Genomic DNA, 18,542 nt, shown 5'->3' on the forward strand with positions numbered 1-18,542 from the left:
TCGAATCCACAACCTTTGCATCTAGAGCAGTGTCTTGCCAACTAGACCACCGAGATTGCCCGATAGCTAGAGGCAGTTTGAATCCTATATTTTATCGGCGGGTACCGCAACGATTTAATTCTTTAGATTTGATAGTTTATATAATTATGTTTTCTCCCCAGGCGGTTGGTAAGATCTTCTCGGGTCTAGCTCAGTGCGGCGCCTGGGGATGCTTTGATGAGTTCAACCGTATCGACGTCTCTGTCCTGTCAGTCATCTCCTCCCAGATCCAGACCATTAGGAACGCTCTCATTCACAACCTCAAGAAGTTCCAGGTCGGTAACATCTTCAATGTCCACTTATTTTGAGAAAGTCTGCCAACGTCGTAGGGTGTCATGGCCTTGTGGTTTAAAGCTTCAAATTCAAGGTTCTGGGCCCAATTTTATAATTAGAGTTAGAATTATAAATGGTTTATTAGCCAATGATTAAAAACAATCACAGGAATTTGAAGTATTGGACTCGTATCATAAGAAGTAGTCATCTTAAAATACAATACAAACAAACTTTTGAGCAGAAATACTGCTTGACAAATTTCTTTGCTAAGCAAAAACCGAGTGGGGCACCAAATCACAACAATATAAACTTCATGCAATTTTGGCTGGTAACCTGTTTCTGCTAAGCAATACTTTTCTGTGCTTAGCAAGTTTTTGTGCACACAGGCTTACTGCTGGGTAATTCATCAGGATGTAGGTTCAAATCCCGGTCATAACACTTGTGATTGGGTTTAAAAATTTGCTATAGCTGGACTTGTAACTTGTGACCTCCAGATTAAAGTGGCAGAGTTTCATTTACTGAGCAATCTAGCCCTTTGTTGGCGGTCTCCCCGTTTTGTTTTGTGTTTTTGTAAACAATGGATGCATCAAGATTTTGTATTCGCTGATGTAATTTGCTGGTGCATATTCGTTGACAGTTTGAAGGCAATGAAATCACCATGGACAATCGTATGGGTATTTTCATCACCATGAACCCTGGCTACGCTGGACGTACCGAGCTACCAGAGAGTGTCAAGGCCCTGTTCAGACCCGTCGTCGTCATCGTACCGGATCTCGGTCAGATCTGTGAGATCATGTTGTTCTCTGAGGGATTCATTCTTGCCAAGGTATGACTGTCGATTAATTTGTTCATAAATTTCTTTTTCAGGAGAGTTATTGGTTTATTTTTAATAAAAACACCATCCATAAATATAATAATCTGTCTGTCCAATTTCCAAGAAACCAGTGTGTAGCAGTTCAAGTTTTGTTAGGGACTTCGTTCATGTTTGTTTTCTTCTTCTTCTTATTTCGAATAGAAGAAGAAAAAACAATTTTGGGGAACTGTTTTCTCTGAATATTGTACACAAGATTGTTTGATTTATTGTTCAAATTTCACACCAAAAGGGCTTAGAAAATAGAATTTGCTGTTGCAAACTGCTTTCCAGCCTAAAGGACCTATGGTATAATTGACAAACAAATATTTAGCGGCCTGATGTTTGGACCCTAGCAAAGTCTTTTTTTTCGAAGGCTATAAAGGGATGTCTTCTTTTTCCAGAAACACATATTTTTTTAATGTTGCTGTTAAATAATCCCCATTTTTTTTTTCAAAGGTGACATTTACAGCATTTTAATAATATTTTGTTCACATTGTCTCGTGTTAGGTCCTCGCTAAGAAGATGACAGTTCTGTACAAGCTGGCCAAGGAACAGCTCTCCAAACAGTACCATTATGACTTTGGACTGCGTGCCCTCAAGTCTGTACTGGTCATGGCCGGTGAGCTCAAGAGAGGATCCCCAGATCTGTCTGAGGTAAGAAAAGAAGTTTCAGACCCCTGACGTATGACGTCACAAGCTCAAACAGGGCCCTTGCTTTGGTCAAAGGAAGAACTATCAGTGGCTGGGAGTTACGTGCGGCGAGTACATGCACGCATGTTTTCATTGTTTGATAGGTCTCTTTTTTTTTTCTTTTTTTTTTATTATTATATATATGCAAGTCACCAGATACACAAGGCCTGAAGGCCACTTCAAGGTGTGGGCTACAATCAACTATTTTTCCAGGGGCCGTTGCCACCTGCTCCTAGGGCTGGAATAGAGTTACCCCCTTTACAGTCCATATGGATGTAGGCTTCGGTATCATCCAGCAGAAGCCCAGCTGGTAGAGCAGAAAGCACTACCTCCCTAACTTTATGTGTTATCCACCTAGGGTTGAAAATAGTCTCAAAGCTGATCTGGCTTAAATTTTTACTTTCATTGCATACTTTGACTTTTCAAGTTTATCTTGAAATGCTGTGATTTATACTATATGAATATGAATGTAACATCCGGTGTTCCTTCCGCCTCCCCCTTCCCCCAGGATGTAGTGTTAATGAGAGCTCTACGTGACATGAACCTCCCCAAGTTTGTCTTTGAGGATGTACCCCTCTTCCTGGGTCTCATCTCGGATCTCTTCCCTGGGTTAGACTGCCCTCGTGTGAGATATCCCAATTTCAACGACGCCGTGGAGGCAGCGCTGACTGAACAGAATTACATTATGCTTGACCACCAGGTAAGAGTTTTTTTTTTTCAACAAAATGTTTCCTCGGCTTTGCTTCAAAGGAATACTAAACCAGGAATAAGATTTCTCTATCTTTACTGGAAATAAAAAAAAATTTACAAACAAAAACAATGTTTTTTTAATAATGAAGATCAAATTCATAAAAACATGAAGATAAAATTATGTAGAACCATCTAGATTGCCCCAGATTACAGGGTCAGGCTCTTAAAACCAAAGATAAATGTTTGTAAGCAGGCTTCGTACTTGTAAGCTTTCACGCTCACAAGCTTTTGCGCTTGCAAGCTTTTTTTTTTTCAACATCGGCAGCCTATCACTCTGGGGATCCCCTTTGGGAAGTCACAGTTTTTAGCATGTAGCCCTTGAAGCAGTCAATGGTTGTATGCAAGCAATCACCTGATGTTCTGATTGAAATTGTAATTTTCATTACGTGCAGGTTGACAAAGTAGTACAGATGTATGAGACGATGTTGACTAGACACACAACAATGGTGGTTGGACCAACTGGTGGTGGCAAGACTGTGGTTATCAATGCACTTGCACAGGCACAAACGAAGTAAGTAGCTGTGGTCATCCTTGCTGTTAGTTTCAATGTTCCCAGTTTCTCTGTTTGTGTTTACAGTTTTCACCTGTATTTTTTTACTTCTTACTTTAGTTGTAGCCTTGGATTTAGGCTTTTGTACCTTAAAGGGACCCATTGCCTACGGATCAAGAGCTTTGGCTATGAAAAATGAATGTAGTAGAAGGATGTTTGAAAGTAGAAAATAATGATGCACTTGAATATCCCTCAAAGTTGAGTGGTTTTCTGTTAACTTTTTGAACTAACACGGCCCATAATTTTTGTGGAGTCAAAAATGTTCTACAAAATGCCTGACTGTAGTAAAATGTGGATCGCAGTAAAATGTTGCCAAAAGGTGGACACACCCATCATTTTAACTACCTTCCTAAAATTTGCATCCCAGAGTCTAACCCCTGTCTTGATGATGGCTTTCAATCACATTCTTGTGGTCCCCCCCCCCTTCCTCCTTCCATCCCAGGCTAGGCATTCAAACCAAACTGTACATCATGAACGCCAAGGCCATGAGCGTGATCGAGCTGTACGGTATCCTAGACCCGGCCACCCGCGACTGGACGGACGGTCTCCTCTCCAACATCTTCCGCGAGATCAACCGACCGACGGACAAGAACGAGCGCAAGTACATCGTGTTCGACGGGGATGTCGACGCCCTGTGGGTGGAGAACATGAACTCTGTGATGGACGACAATAGACTGTTGACTCTGGCTAATGGAGAGAGAATCAGGCTGCAGAAACACTGCGCTCTGCTCTTTGAGGTGGGAAATGAGTTTTTAAAACTTTTTATTCACTATATTATACTGCTGGTGCTTTCCAGATTGTATCGTAAACTTGTTAGTGATGCCTGGTTATACAGAAGTTAACGGTTGTATGGCTTCTGACAGGCACCCCAAAACAAGGATATTGACAAAAAGGTTAACCGCCGTCCTTAGAGTTATAGATAGCCCAGTTAGTAGAGTGCTGGCACGAGGTCGCAGGTTCAAATCCCTTTTTAACTAAACCAACATTATTATGGCTGTGCGGCCTAGTGCATCCAAGTCATCAGGGCTTAGGTTCAAATTCTAGTCATGACACTTGTGTCCTTGACCAAGGCAGTTGGCTGTAAGTGCTTCTCTTTCCCCAGGAGTAAATGGGAACCTGTGTTGATTACAGTGTTATTGACTCTTTAAAAAAAATTGTTAAACTGTAAAAAAAAACTAATTATAAGCGTTTTGAGTTAGCTTTTATTATAAGTGCTGTGAATATTATTATTACTACCAATTTGTTTCAATTTAATTTTTATCCTCAAACTTTGACATTATAACCACCAGGTGTCTGATCTTCAGTACGCCTCCCCCGCCACTGTCTCCCGTTGTGGTATGGTCTTTGTCGACCCCAAGAACCTCGGCTACATGCCGTTCTGGCAGAAGTGGATCAACAGCCGCGCCAGCAAGACGGAGCAAGAGGACCTGATGAGGATGTTCCAGAAGTACGTCCCTGGGGGCATCGAGCTGATCTTAGAGGGCATGTTGGATGGAAAGCCAGGGGACAAACTGAAGATGATTGTCCCACTGACTAATCTCAACATGGTATGTATCTGAAATGAGGGCTTGAATTTGGGGTGTAAAATTCCACAAGACTGCAGGGGCATGTTACCCAAAATCTATACTGGACCAGAATTGACTTTTTACAGAGTCTAAACTAGTAAGAATTGTGTACAAAAAGTTCAACATGTAAACTATTGTATGTGGACCAAGCATTTAGGGGAAGTAGTCTACATGAGTGCTTAACACATTAGTATTTTCAACATTCCTATGGAATATTTTACCAGTCCAATGGAATTGTTCATGAACATGTGCTGGAATAATCCAATACAATTAGAATGTACATACCACTCCAACTTTCGAGATGCCCTCAACAACTTAAAGGAACGTTACAGAATTGGTAAGAAAACAAAATCGTTAAGATCACAGATTTACATAAAACTTACACGGTCTAATGATGATGATAATAGAAAACATCCCTTGAAATATTTCTGCCTGAAATGTCATATTTGATGAGAAATAAATAATTTAACTTTGCGTTTAGAGTTTATCGCTCAGTGAGCGTTTTATTCTTCTTTTTTTTGCATCAATGTCATGCAAAACGCGTGATCGTTTTTTCACTATTTTCTCGTGACCCAGACGCCTGATCGATCTCAAACTTCTATACAGGTTTGTCAGTTTATGTATATGGTGGATTACATAAAGTGCTTACACTGCCAGCAACTGTTTTGTTAGAAAAACCAATTCTGTAATGTTCCTTTAAGGCTTCAAGAAGAAGTTTTTTAACTCTAAAAAGCATTTTTATTGTTTCATTGTGATCTAATTCCTTCATTTTTGTAGAAACAAACATTGTGAGTTTAAATTTGAATTTGAAAAATGAACCAGGTGACCCAACTAAGCAAGATGCTGGATGCGTTGATCACCAAGGAGCAAGAATCGGACGTCTTGGAAGCCATCTTCATCCAGGCCCTCTACTGGTCACTAGGAGGTTCCCTCATCGAGGAGAGCCAGGTCAAGTTCGACGGCTACGTCAAATACATCGCCTCGATGCCGACCATCACGGATGAAGCGGCAGATGCTGGGCCTGGGGAGCTACCTGGTCAGCTGGACTCTATTTATGAATATTTCTTTGACCAGGAAAAGAAGAAGGTACTATTGTTATTTTTAGTTACTATTATTATTAATGTTTTTTTGTTATTAGAAACCGATTTAAACTAATGGTTTGATAATTTTGATTTTTCTGGATTTTTTACTTGCTTTCTGGATTTTCTCAAAATCTGCTAGAGCTGCGTTGCAACGATTTTATTGTTTAGGGGAAAAAAATTATTTGAAAAAAAAAAACCCTTCTGGATTAGAACCCAAGGGTTAAAGGGAACAAAATCGGTCTTAAGATTAATGGCAATAAAAACTCTTGGTTAGAAACCTACAACAGCTTTCGATAAAGCATTTTGAGAAACATTTCACATTTCATTGTGGTTGTGTCACAAGATATCAGTTTTTATCACCCAAAATTTTAATCTGAATAGTGTTACTGTTAGATTTGCGGTGATATCTCAAAAACGCGACCAATTTTTATTGTATATATCTAAATTTGTATTCAAACATTTGAACAGCCCCATAAACCAATGGTAAACTTTGCCTTTAGAGATGTACATACCTTGAAATAAAATTGTTTTCCAAAGAATTGTTTTACTTGAAAGTAATATATTTAATTTAATATTTAATTTGTCCCATTTCTCAGTGGATCCCCTGGTCCAGACTGGTCCCCAAGTACATCCACGATCCGGAGAGGAAGTTCTACGAGATCCTGGTCCCTACCCTGGACACGGTGCGCAACACCTGGCTACTGGAGCTCATGGTTCACACTAAGCAGCCAGTCCTCTTCGTCGGTGATACCGGTACCTCAAAGACGGCCACCATTCAGGACTTCCTGAGAAACATCGATCAGGAGACAAATGTAAGGAGGTTTTGTCTTCATTTCATTTTTTCATTTCATTTCAAGACATTTATTTCCAGAACAGTATCAAGGAGAATTGGAAATGGGGGGGGGGGGGAGGGCATAACCAGAAAAGCCAGAGCTTGTGGTAGCATGCCCAGACAAACAAAGCAAAAACACAAATGGACTAACATGAACATTAACAAGTATAGTCAGAGTGAATCAGAATAATTCACAACATTTTTGTATTTGTTTTTAACGTTACACTGATGTGTTTAAAAGATGCTATGTCAGATTTTTGGCCCCAAACATTAAAACATAGATTTTTTGGAGTGAATTGTATTTCAAAGAGTATCACCCGCTCTAACGAAAAAAAGTTTAACTTTTACTTTTAATGGTCAAGAACCATCACAAAAATTTAAAACGTTTCTTATAATACACATAAGAATTGGTCACTTAATATATTGTCGGGATCCCGACAAAAACTAATTTTGAGCACTTTATTTCACTGCTACTAATAATTGGCGGACTTTTTCGAGCAATGGCTCAAATGAAAGCTTGTAACTTTCCCGACCCCCATCAAAATACCTATTGAATTTTAAATCCAAATTTTGGGGTCAAATCGGCCAAAAATCTGACAAAGCATTTTTAAGTACTCAACTGCAAATCACTCGGTAGGGATTCCAACCCATGTTTGAGAATCCTAACTGCCTGGTGTCTGGTATACGTTTTAATGTATTTGTTTTGTATTTATTGTAAATCATTCCTTCATGGTCTTTTCAAAGCACACCACTCCATAAACCAGCTAGGTTCAGTATGTCATTTGACCACAGCATTAATAAAAACCAACGTTTTTTTTTTTAGCTGATCCTAAACATCAACTTCTCATCAAGAACCACCTCCATGGATGTCCAGCGTAATCTAGAGGCCAATGTTGAGAAGCGTACTAAGGACATGTACGGCCCACCCCCTGGTCGTCGTCTACTGGTCTTCATGGATGACATGAACATGCCTCAGGTAGGTGTACATAGATTGATCAGGATTTCACATGCAAATTAGGTTGCAGTTTTGTTTTGCGACTTGGGAAAGTTCTTACCTCCTGATGCTATTCTCTACCTTTTTGAGACAGCTATACGTCCCCTAACGGAGTACTGCTGTCACATTTGGGCCGGAGCTTCTGCCTGTCGGTTGTTTTTACTAGATAGAGTGCAGAATTGTAATGTTAGTCTTGTTGGTGAAGGGTTGGGAACAACATTACCTCCTCTTTTTCACCAGAGGTCTGTGGCCAGCCTCTGTCTCTTCTACAAGTATTTTCCTTGGTCAATGTGCAACCAGTGTGTCTGACCTGGTTCTTCTTATAAGGGTATTTGAGCATAAAAACCTGGCTTTCTGCTTCTTCCCACCCATGCACTATTTATTTGGTGAGAGCAAAGGACCATTTCAAAAGCTTTATTCCACCTACTGCATCTCTGTGGAACTCCCTGCCTGGTTTATGTTTCCCTCCATCATACAATCTAGACTGTTTTAAGAGGACTACATGTATCAATTACTACCTTAAGCTCCCCTGAGTTGTTTTCGTAGTCTTCTGGCAGCCCCTTTCCAACAAAACTAATCGAGCCCAATCCAGAGCCTAAGCTCAAGAGTTGTTTCAAAAACGGCCACAAATAATCAATTTTCAACATGGTTTGTTCCCATTAGGTTGATGTTTACGGCACCCAGCAGCCCATAGCTTTATTGAAGCTCCTCCTGGAACGAGGCGGGATGTATGACCGTGGCAAAGATCTGATCCTCAAGTACATCAAGGATATAGGATTCATCGCTTCTATGGGAAAGGTAGGCTTTGACTTTTATTCTGTTCCTCGCTTCTATGGGAAAGGTAGGCTTTGACTTTTATTCTGTTCATCGCTTCTATGGGAAAGGTAGGCTTTGACTTTTATTCTGTTCATCGCTTCTATGGGAAAGGTAGGCTTTGACTTTTATTCTGTTCATCGCTTCTATGGGAAAGGTAGGCTTTGACTTTTATTCTGTTCATCGCTTCTATGGGAAAGGTAGGCTTTGACTTTTATTCTGTTCATCGCTTCTATGGGAAAGGTAGGCTTTGACTTTTATTCTGTTCATCACTGTGAAAATGATTCATTGCTTCTATGGGAAAGGTAGGCTTTGACTTTTATTCTGTTCATCACTGTGAAAATGATTCATTGCTTCTATGGGAAAGGTAGGCTTTGACTTTTATTCTGTTCATCACTGTGAAAATGATTCATTGCTTCTATGGGAAAGGTAGGCTTTGACTTTTATTCCGTTCATCTCTGTGAAAATTATGTTTGTATCTCCTGATAATCTTTCTCATGTTTTATTTCTGCTTTTGTTATTGCATTATTTTTTGTTAATTTGTATCTCTGTATTTTGGTGCTGTTGCCCTGGTTTTGCTTAAAAGTCTTCAAAGACACCAGCACCACAGTGCTTAAGTGGTTTCAGCCGCCAGTTAGAACGTTATCCATTTTCTATGAATAACAATCCTATTCATCCCATTTTCCACTACCCAGGCTGGCGGAGGTCGTAACGAGGTCGACCCCCGCTTCATCTCCCTCTTCTGCACCTTCAACATCACCTTCCCGTCGGACGCCTCCCTCAAGCACATCTACTCCTCCATCCTGGCCGGCCACGCCCAGCCCTTCGACGAGAACATCCAGAAGATCACCGACAAGATCACCCAGGGGACCCTCGACCTCTACAAGGTCATCGTCAACGACCTCCCGCCAACCCCGTCCAAGTTCCACTACATCTTCAACTTGCGCGATCTGTCCCGGGTTGCGCAGGGTCTGTTGCAGACCACGCCCGATCGCTTCACGACTGTGGGGCCGTTCGTCCGAGTGTGGAGGAATGAATGCTTGAGGGTGTTCTTCGACAGACTGACGAATAAGGAAGACAAGGTCTTGGTTCAGGTGAGTTGTAGTTGAAGTGATTCTTGACAACTTGCAATGATTGCAAAGAATTATAATAGTAATAATAATTTTCGATAACAAGTACTTTTTACTCTATTGCCCTTTAATATGCGATTGTTTACATTTTTCGTGTGCATAAATTTTTACCATTAAAAGTGACTCTTTCAGCTACTGCTGCTGGTCATTTTGTTTGTATACATAAATTAATATAATAAAATAAATAATCATCATCAGTCGGCTGCACAGTAGGCAGACACAAGCTTTTCCCGTTCTAGTGGTAAAAAATTGCCGTTCTTATATATGGCTTTATGGGGTGTTCCAAGGTGCACATTTTTCTGTCTGTAGCAATGCAGAGCTAATGTTGGAACTATAAGACCCATTTATTTACAAGTAGCTTCTTGTAAAGGTTTACAACTAATGCTGAAAATATAGCCAACTGTAGAATTGCGTAAAGCTTAGGAGAGCATTAATTTTGTACTTTTGAACCTTTTTTTATTCTGTGTGAGAGACTCCCCAAAGAATATTTGTCTTAAGATGTGTATCAATTTTAATTGATCACAGGTTCAAATCCCCCAAAATACATAATGATCAGTGCTGTAGCTAGACCAATTTTAGTGGTGGGCTCTGAACCCAATTTAGTCCACGGAGGGCAAGGGGTTCAATAAAATTCTTCTGCATGTTTACATGTAGATATGTTAGATATGGGGCCATCTTTGCTGAAGTGCAATCTGGGGGAAATCTGTGCTGGGCGACACAGTGTATATTGCTGGGCGAAATTTGTTAGTTCTGGGCGAGCCCGACCGGCACCAACCATCGTGGCTACAACACTGATAACGATGATGATAACTTTTCTTGTTTTTCCAGGGTCACATGAAGAACGTGATTGAGGAGCATTTTAAGGAGCATGTAGAGAGCGCTATGCAGGAACCTCTACTCTTCGGTGACTATCGTACTGCACTAGATGAGGGTGAAGCTCGACTCTATGAAGATATACAAGATTATGAGGCAGCAAAGGCCCTCTTCCAAGAGGTAAACCAATATCAGATTCAAATTTAAAATTCATGTTTTTAATTTTGATCATGGACTTTGTTGTGTCAGTGCAAAAAGGATGTTTCTCATCAATTAGTGCTTAGCTGGGTTCACAATGCACAGATTTTAAAGGGAAGGTGCAGGTTTGGTAATTACTCAAAACAAATATTAACTTGAAAACTTACTTGCTAACAAGCATTGGAGAGCTGTTGATAGTATAAAACATTGTGAGAAGTAGCATAGATTTTGAGGAAGAGGTAATTTCTCACTAAAATAATAAAAGACTTCTAGCCAGTAGTCTTTTATTCCTATCTGAAAGCACACATATTCGTCCAACAAGGTGTTTTTTCGTTCACCATTATCTCGCAACTTTGATGACCAATTGAATTTTCACAGGCTTGTTATTTTATGTGTATCTTGGGATACACCAAGTGAGAAGACTGGACTTTGACAATTACCAAACGTGTTCAGTGCCTTTAAATTACGTTACGCGCGAGATTGAAATGAGCAGAACATTGTACATGCTTTTAAAATAGCCCAGGATGTACACACAAAACAAGTACAGATAAACGTGTTTGACTTGAGCAATTTTGTGCAAGATACAACAATTGAGCAAAATCGAGAAACATCGATTCTGCATGGGGGATTTTCTTTTAAGGTATGAGGTTTGTGCGAAACTGATTGTGTTCACAAACATAGACAGCACAAAACAAACATACTGCCCAAAAAAGTGTGATTGTGTAAAAAGCTGGTCATAGATTCTCATACTGCATGGCTGTTCAGCACTTCAAATGTATGTTTACCAGAATAAGCTTACCAGCCAAAAACACCATGTAACATGTACAATTTGTGACTGGTATCCTGATCATTGTTGCTAATCAGACAAATGTTGGGTTTAAAAATACTCTCTAAACACCACCGTACTCCCAATTTCATAAAAACTTAATCACTAAATGTTCTCTTTGGTATTTTATCTCTAGATCTTAGAGGAGTACAACGACAACAAGACCCCGATGAATCTGGTGTTGTTTGAAGACGCTCTGGATCACTTGACCCGAGTTCACCGGGTCATCCGCATGGACAGAGGTCATGCCCTCCTGGTTGGTGTCGGTGAGTTTAATCTCGAAATCTCATCTAGGCTTATCCCAATGAAGTGTGCCTAGTGATAAGAAGCCATTTCAAATCCTGTGTCTAGCGATGGGTACTGCAACACACAATGTAGTTGTGGCTGCAATACAACAGGATTCTAAGATGACGATCAGGTCATAGAGACTGCTAATGGCTTAGCCGGCTGTTACAGATTGTATAATAAGGATATAGCCAACTTCAGAGATGTGTTCATTGTCGAAACAATGTCTTCAGTAAATATAATGTGCTGTGTAGGATAATAAAACAAAAAATTAACAACGAACATCAACCACTTATCTCCAACAGGTGGAAGTGGCAAGCAGAGTCTGACCCATCTAGCCTCCTTCACTGCCGGCTGCGAGGTCTTTGAGATCAAACTCAGCCGCGGCTACGACGAGTCCAGCTTCAGAGATGACCTCAAGGTCCTCTACAACAAGCTCGGCATCGAGAGGAAGAAGACGGTCTTCCTGTTCACCGATCAGCACGTCGCTCAGGAGAGCTTCTTGGAGCTGATTAACAACATGCTCACCTCGGGTATGGTGCCAGCTCTCTTCCCCGATGATGAGAAGGAAGCCATCGTCGGCCAGATGCGGACGGAGGCAACTAAGGCTGGCTGCCCGCCGACACGTGAGAGCATCTGGCAGTACTTCATCAATAAGTGCGCTAATAATCTTCACATCGTCTTGGCGATGTCGCCGGTGGGTGAGACTCTGCGGACGAGATGTCGTAACTTCCCTGGACTTGTCAACAACTGTAGTATTGATTGGTTTATGCCCTGGCCGGTCCAGGCGCTGACTGCTGTGGCCTCGGTGTTTCTTGGCAATGAAGATGTGAGTATAATTATCCGTTGAGCCAATTCAGAATAATCAATGTTTACATATTCCTCTTCTTTGCAAAATTGTGAGTGGGTGGGTCAAAGAACTAACTGAAAATCTAAATTTTGTTAACCGTTAAAATAATTCAATGAATTACAATTTGTTTAAGGTGAAAAATGCCCATCTGTCATGTCTATTATGACTTTGCTTTCCATTGTTTTTGGTCAACCTTGTTTCGTTAGCCGAACTCTGGGCCAAATGCGGAGATGGCAAAAATTACATCTTCTGTTTCACCTAGAAAGTTAGATCAAGGACTTAATGAAAATTCTTTGATTTGAAGTCTAAAGAGCAAACTAATCCAAATTATAGATCTTTGGCAACTTAGTTTTGGGGCTTTGAGCTGCTTCAACGCAGCAAGTGGTTCACCGACCAATCACAAGAGGAATTTTTAAAATCCTGGGTGCTGCTCACAGTCTTTATGCATAATGCACAAATAATTTAATATCAAAGATGGCTGACTGGTAGCAATCTATAATCAAGTGATCTATAAATGACGCTGTCTTTGTCTGGTACCCCTTTTCTCCAAACCCTTCAGATCAAGAGCATACCAGACGAACACCGCGATTCCGTCGTCAAACACGTGGTGTTCGTTCACAAGTCAGTGGGTGATTACAGCGTGCAATTCCAGCAGAAGCTACGTCGTAATAACTACGTCACCCCTAAGAATTATCTGGACTTCATCAACACCTACCTGAAGCTACTCGACGATAAGGATGAATACATTCTCTCGCAGGTACGTAGTCTCCCATTCCTCGTGTCTACCGAAATCTTGGAACCTTCTGTATAATGTGAAAGCTTCAAAATAGAGTGCCTCCCATTTGTTAAGAATTTCAGTTTGCCTTGTGGTTTATCAATCTTCGGCGTGTCGTGGCCGAGTTGTCCAGTTCACCGGACCTAAGCTCTGGTGTTGTCAGCAGCAGTGTGATACGTGCCCTTGGGCAAGGCTGTTAACAATAACTGCTGTGTAAAACGTTGGGAAGCTGGTGCATTGTGCTCTACCAGCCAGGCTTCTAGTGGATGATACCCATGCCTCCATCCTTACAGACTGTGCAGGGGGGTAACCCTCTATTCAGCCCCAGGAGTAGGTGGCAGTGTGCACCTGGTGGCAGGTGATTTGGGTATACAGTCTAAAGCTGCCCTCACCTTGAAGTTGCCTGCCAGCCTTGTGATGTTAGGCGATCTCTCATTTTTATCAAAAATAAATAAAAAAATATAAAAATCACTGTTTGTAATTTTACCAATCACAGTACTGTTCGTTTCAAGTAGGAGAGAGGTGTATTTGTTTTGTATTTCCTTGAATCTTTCTATTAAAAGATCCATCATCAATATCATCGCATGTCCGTTTTTATAGTGCAAGCGTCTTGAAGGTGGTATGGCCAAGCTAGCAGAGGCCAGCGTCCAGCTAAATGAGCTAAACGAGAAGCTGGCAGTGCAGAAGGTGGCCGTTGGAGAGAAGACAGAAGCCTGTGAGATACTCCTAGGAGAGATCTCATCCAGGACGGGGAAGGCTACCGATAAGAAACAGGCTGCTGAGGGCAAGAGTAAAGAAATCGAGGAGCAGAGTGTTGTCATTGCTGTGGAGAAGGTACCAGGACGTCTTCATCTTCGTTGATTAGAAATAGTGACTAGAGCGATATTTGAACCAATGACCTTTGGATTAACATGCTCTACCAACTGAGCCATCTAACATTATTTTGGCGGTCTCTCTTTTTTGTCAATATCTTTGTTCGGGGTGCAAGTCAGAATCCATACAACCGTTAGCTGCTGTGTGGCCAGTTTTTACGATACAACCTGGGAAGGGGCAGCCGAGGGATCACCTATATGGGGGATGCAACTTCTTTATTTCAAACATAAATCACAAGGGTAATTGACTACTTAAATGTTAAAATATCTTTTGATACATCTCTGTAAGTTGTGCATACGTGTGGATGAGTTGAAAATCCTAGTAGCGTTTCGCGTTTTGCAAGGGGGGGGGCTATTGATTTTGTTACACAATACAGAACGCGCCTCCGAACAATGCCCATATATTACACCCAAAATGACACCCAGGATAGGCACATGTGTGAGTACGCTGCGCGTATAGCAAGGGGTCTATAAAAAAGGTAAATAAAACTTCAAGCAATCTTACCTTGAATGATCCCCCAATAAATGCATTCTCGCCATACAGAAAGATGCAGAGGAGTCTCTGGCTGAAGCCCTGCCTGCCTTAGAAGCTGCTCGCATCGCTTTACAAGACTTGGATAAGTCAGACGTCACTGAGATTAGGTGGGTACGGTTCTACTTTCTGACTTCAATGAGAGACTTTCTGGGACGATAGAGGGCAGCAGACTTACCGGGTAAATCCATTGTTCTCGGAATTATGCGCATGTTCAGAACTACGTAAACAATGGAAATTTACCCGGTATGACTGCTGCCGCCTAGCGTTGGAAAGTCTCCTATTGAAATATATTCAAATAGCAATGTTTTTCAATGAATGACTTCAATATAAATTTCCTTTCTCAAATAGCAGCGCTTTACACCAAGTAAGTTTTTGGGTCATTATTAAGTTTGGAGTACTTACAATCTATGACCCTACCTTCAAAGCTTACTTTATACAATAACAATCGGCAGAAATGAAGGTTAGCAGTGAAAAACCTGAAAGAATCAAAAAATAACTGCAACTCATAATTTCTCTTCCAGAGGTACTTCCAAAAAACCTAGAAGAAACTTGAATTTTATTGGTATGCGCCTTTTTCCCAACCTTCCTCTCCCCAGAGCTTTTGCTAAGCCTCCGAAGCTTGTGCAGATGGTGTGTGAGTGTATCGTGGTGTTACGTGGCATCAGGGAGGTATCATGGAAGTCAGCAAAGGCGATGATGGCCGAGGCAAACTTCCTGAAGTCACTTACCGAGATGGACGTGGATGGAATTGGACAGACGCAGGTATGCTGTAGCAAATTGTGGTCTCCTGCTTAAAGGACTATGACAGAATTTGTTTTTGCTAACAAAACAGTTGCTGGCAAAGCACTTTATGTATGAATTGACAAACCTGTAGAAGTTTGAGATCAATCAGCCATCTGGGTCACAGGAAAATTGTGAAAAACAGATTACACATTTTGCATGACACTGATTACAAAAAAATGAATAAAACACTCACTGACACACTAAGCGATAAAATCCAAATTGCAAATTAGTTTTATCTATTTTTCATCAAATATGACAGAAATGTTTCAAGGGATGTTTTCTACTATCATCATCATTAGACCGTGTAAGTTTTCTGTAAATCTGTGATCTTAGGCGATTTTTTTTCTTCTTACCAATTCTTTAACATTCATTTAACTCCAGAGGTTGCCAGATGTCATCAAAAATATTTTCTTAATATTCTTTTTTTTTAGGTCAAGACAGTTCGAGGTTTCTTGAAGGACATGGACACAACAGCTGAGGAGATGAAGTCAGTTTCTCGCGCCGGAGCCGGTCTCTTTAAGTTTGTGTTTGCTGTGATGGGTTACTGCTCGGTCGCCAGGGAAATTAAGCCCAAGAGAGAAAAGGTATAGACCCCTCCGCTCCTATTAACACTGTAGCAAGCATACCGCCTGCAGCCGCCCTCAGAGTACTCTTGAGATCTTAGTAAACATGCGATTAATGCACAGCAAACGGTTTTGCGGTAACACCATGGCACATCCTCTCTATGATTTGTGGTGGTTTTGAAAACAACCGATGTATTAAGAACTCAATCTGAGTAAATCAGTAGTCCCGGCCAAGGTAGTAGTTAATAAGCAGAACAGTTCTCTTTAGAACTGAGAAGTCTCCTGAAGTCGGAAAAAATCTAGCTTGCGGCAGTAGAGAAGACTTCAGAATTTAAACAAAACCAACTCCATGGCAGTAGAATACATAGCAACCCAAATTCTCAAAAGAACATACTCTACACAGCAAGTAAATATACGCATGGTGTTACCGCAAACCGAATACACATTGATACCGCACCATGCAATGCCTCAAATCCCATACACTAAACATTTCTTACATTTATCCCGTTCGTCATCTTAGGTGGCAAGGTTGGAGCGTACTTTCTACCAGTCCAAACGAGAATTGGACCGCATCAACAACGAGGTGAAGTCTCTGGAGGATGAGCTGTCTGGCCTAGGCTCCAAGTACGAGGGAGCCATGACGGGGAAACAACAGCTGCAGGAAGAGGCTGAGATCATGGAACGACGATTGGTCGCCGCTGACAAGCTCATCTCTGGATTGGGCTCGGAAAATGTCAGGTGAGTGATGAATGTTGTCCAGGTTGATTTTTTTTTTCAATTTTAAGGCCCTCCTTTTTTTAAGGAGATGTTGAAAATAAGGCAGTTAAAATATTATTTGAATAAATTGGCATTTCTTTTTTTCAGAACACGACATCAAATTTTGAAACACGAGGTGTATCAAGGACACTTTTGTGAAGACTTGAGTTTTTGAAACTTTTTTTTCTAAAAACAGTGGATTGTGAAGTGCATTGTTGTAAATACCTCTGACCACTCTTTTGCACCATCTTTACAAATATGAATATTAATTTTGTAAACAGAAAGAAAAGTGTGCTTTGAGGTAAGTCACTAAAGGTATAAACCTAAGTACTAATTTTGTCACCTAGACAATGACGTTTATAATATTCAAAGAAGGATGACGTGGTGACGTCTTTCCACACACCTGATCTCGATGCGAGACTAAGAAAGCTCTATTGTCTTATCACATTCCTCCCAGATGGACCAAGGATCTTGAGGAGCTTCGTCAGCGCCGCATCCGTCTCCTCGGAGACTGCCTCATCTCCTCAGCGTTCCTTAGCTATGTAGGAGCCTTTACCTGGGAGTATCGTGCTAAGATGGTCTACAAGGATTGGCAGGAGGACGTACTGGAGAGGTCGATTCCACTCAGCCAACCCTATAGGCTGGAGAGTCTGCTGACTGATGATGTGGAGATAAGCAGGTGTGTGAAAGTTTTGTGTGTTTTTTTCCTGTTTTTTTTTAATGCAAGTTTGCCCCAAACAAGGCTAAAAGTCACTCTTGGTAGGGGGCAACAAGAAGAAGAAAATATTAGATGTGAATAATAACACGGGGGAGCTTAAGGTCGGAATTGATAGTCCTCTAAAAACAGTAGTAAATTGTAAGATGGAGGGAAACATGCACTAGGTTCCAAAGACATAATGCAGTACGTGGAATAAAGCTGTTGGAATGGCTTGGTGTATGGGTCGGAAGAAGCAGAAAGCGTGGTTTCACGCTCAAACATTCTATAAGGAGGAACCAGGTTGAACTCACTGTGAGGACACTTCAAATTGTGTGACAATCTTAACTTCAAAAAAATAGTTAATGGCCTGACGTTTCGACCCTAGCAGAGTCTTTCTCGAAGGCTAAATGACAACACAACAAACATGAACAGGTAACAATCTTAACTTAGAGGAAGGGGCTCATGGAGGAGTCTTGACAGAGGACCTTTCATAGGGATTCTATCTGTTGGAAAATGAGTGCACCACACTACTAAATAAGACCTAAGAGCACCTCTCTAAATTGACACAACTTCTACTAGAGATAAAATAATAAGAATCACAGACAAGCTTTAAAACTCGGGTCATTAAACCAATATATCATTTGATATTAACAGATGGGGTTCAGAGGGTCTGCCACCAGACGAGCTCTCAGTCCAGAACGGTATCCTGACTACCAGAGCCAGTCGCTTCCCACTGTGTATTGATCCACAGCAACAGGCATTGAACTGGATCAAGAAGAAAGAAGAGCAAAACAACCTCAAGGTACCTGACTATCCACAATCACCTGGAAAATAAGGCCCAAAAAACAAAAACATGTTTAGAGTTCCCACCCACTTCCTTTTTAGAATTAATATTCTTTATCCTCGATGCAAATTTAACATCTATTATATCGTTGCGGTACCTGCTGCCAAAACATAGGATTCGAACTGCCTCTAGCTACCGGGCAACCTCGGTAGTCTAGTTGGTAAGACACATTCT

The 18,542-nt window shown here is 41.1% G+C and overlaps 1 protein-coding gene across 1 annotated transcript in view; it reads left to right on the top strand.

Moving 5' to 3' along the window:
* The window catches only part of LOC117290430 (dynein heavy chain 10, axonemal-like), a 64,310-nt gene that overhangs the window by 27,490 nt on the left and 18,278 nt on the right, over positions 1 to 18,542 (top strand). The window contains exons 33-55 of the mRNA XM_033771841.1: positions 162 to 314; positions 950 to 1,138; positions 1,673 to 1,819; positions 2,364 to 2,555; positions 2,998 to 3,116; positions 3,598 to 3,892; positions 4,445 to 4,702; positions 5,543 to 5,806; positions 6,399 to 6,614; positions 7,458 to 7,610; positions 8,292 to 8,426; positions 9,137 to 9,535; positions 10,400 to 10,564; positions 11,545 to 11,674; positions 11,999 to 12,522; positions 13,103 to 13,300; positions 13,919 to 14,152; positions 14,735 to 14,832; positions 15,322 to 15,487; positions 15,940 to 16,092; positions 16,592 to 16,809; positions 17,285 to 17,506; positions 18,179 to 18,326. Of these exons, the coding sequence (XP_033627732.1) occupies positions 162 to 314; positions 950 to 1,138; positions 1,673 to 1,819; positions 2,364 to 2,555; positions 2,998 to 3,116; positions 3,598 to 3,892; positions 4,445 to 4,702; positions 5,543 to 5,806; positions 6,399 to 6,614; positions 7,458 to 7,610; positions 8,292 to 8,426; positions 9,137 to 9,535; positions 10,400 to 10,564; positions 11,545 to 11,674; positions 11,999 to 12,522; positions 13,103 to 13,300; positions 13,919 to 14,152; positions 14,735 to 14,832; positions 15,322 to 15,487; positions 15,940 to 16,092; positions 16,592 to 16,809; positions 17,285 to 17,506; positions 18,179 to 18,326 (4,776 nt within the window). The remainder of the gene's footprint in view (positions 1 to 161; positions 315 to 949; positions 1,139 to 1,672; positions 1,820 to 2,363; positions 2,556 to 2,997; positions 3,117 to 3,597; positions 3,893 to 4,444; positions 4,703 to 5,542; positions 5,807 to 6,398; positions 6,615 to 7,457; positions 7,611 to 8,291; positions 8,427 to 9,136; positions 9,536 to 10,399; positions 10,565 to 11,544; positions 11,675 to 11,998; positions 12,523 to 13,102; positions 13,301 to 13,918; positions 14,153 to 14,734; positions 14,833 to 15,321; positions 15,488 to 15,939; positions 16,093 to 16,591; positions 16,810 to 17,284; positions 17,507 to 18,178; positions 18,327 to 18,542) is intronic.

Source organism: Asterias rubens, chromosome 5 (genome assembly GCF_902459465.1).
Source record: "Asterias rubens chromosome 5, eAstRub1.3, whole genome shotgun sequence".
Classification (NCBI taxonomy): Eukaryota; Metazoa; Echinodermata; class Asteroidea; order Forcipulatida; family Asteriidae; genus Asterias; species Asterias rubens.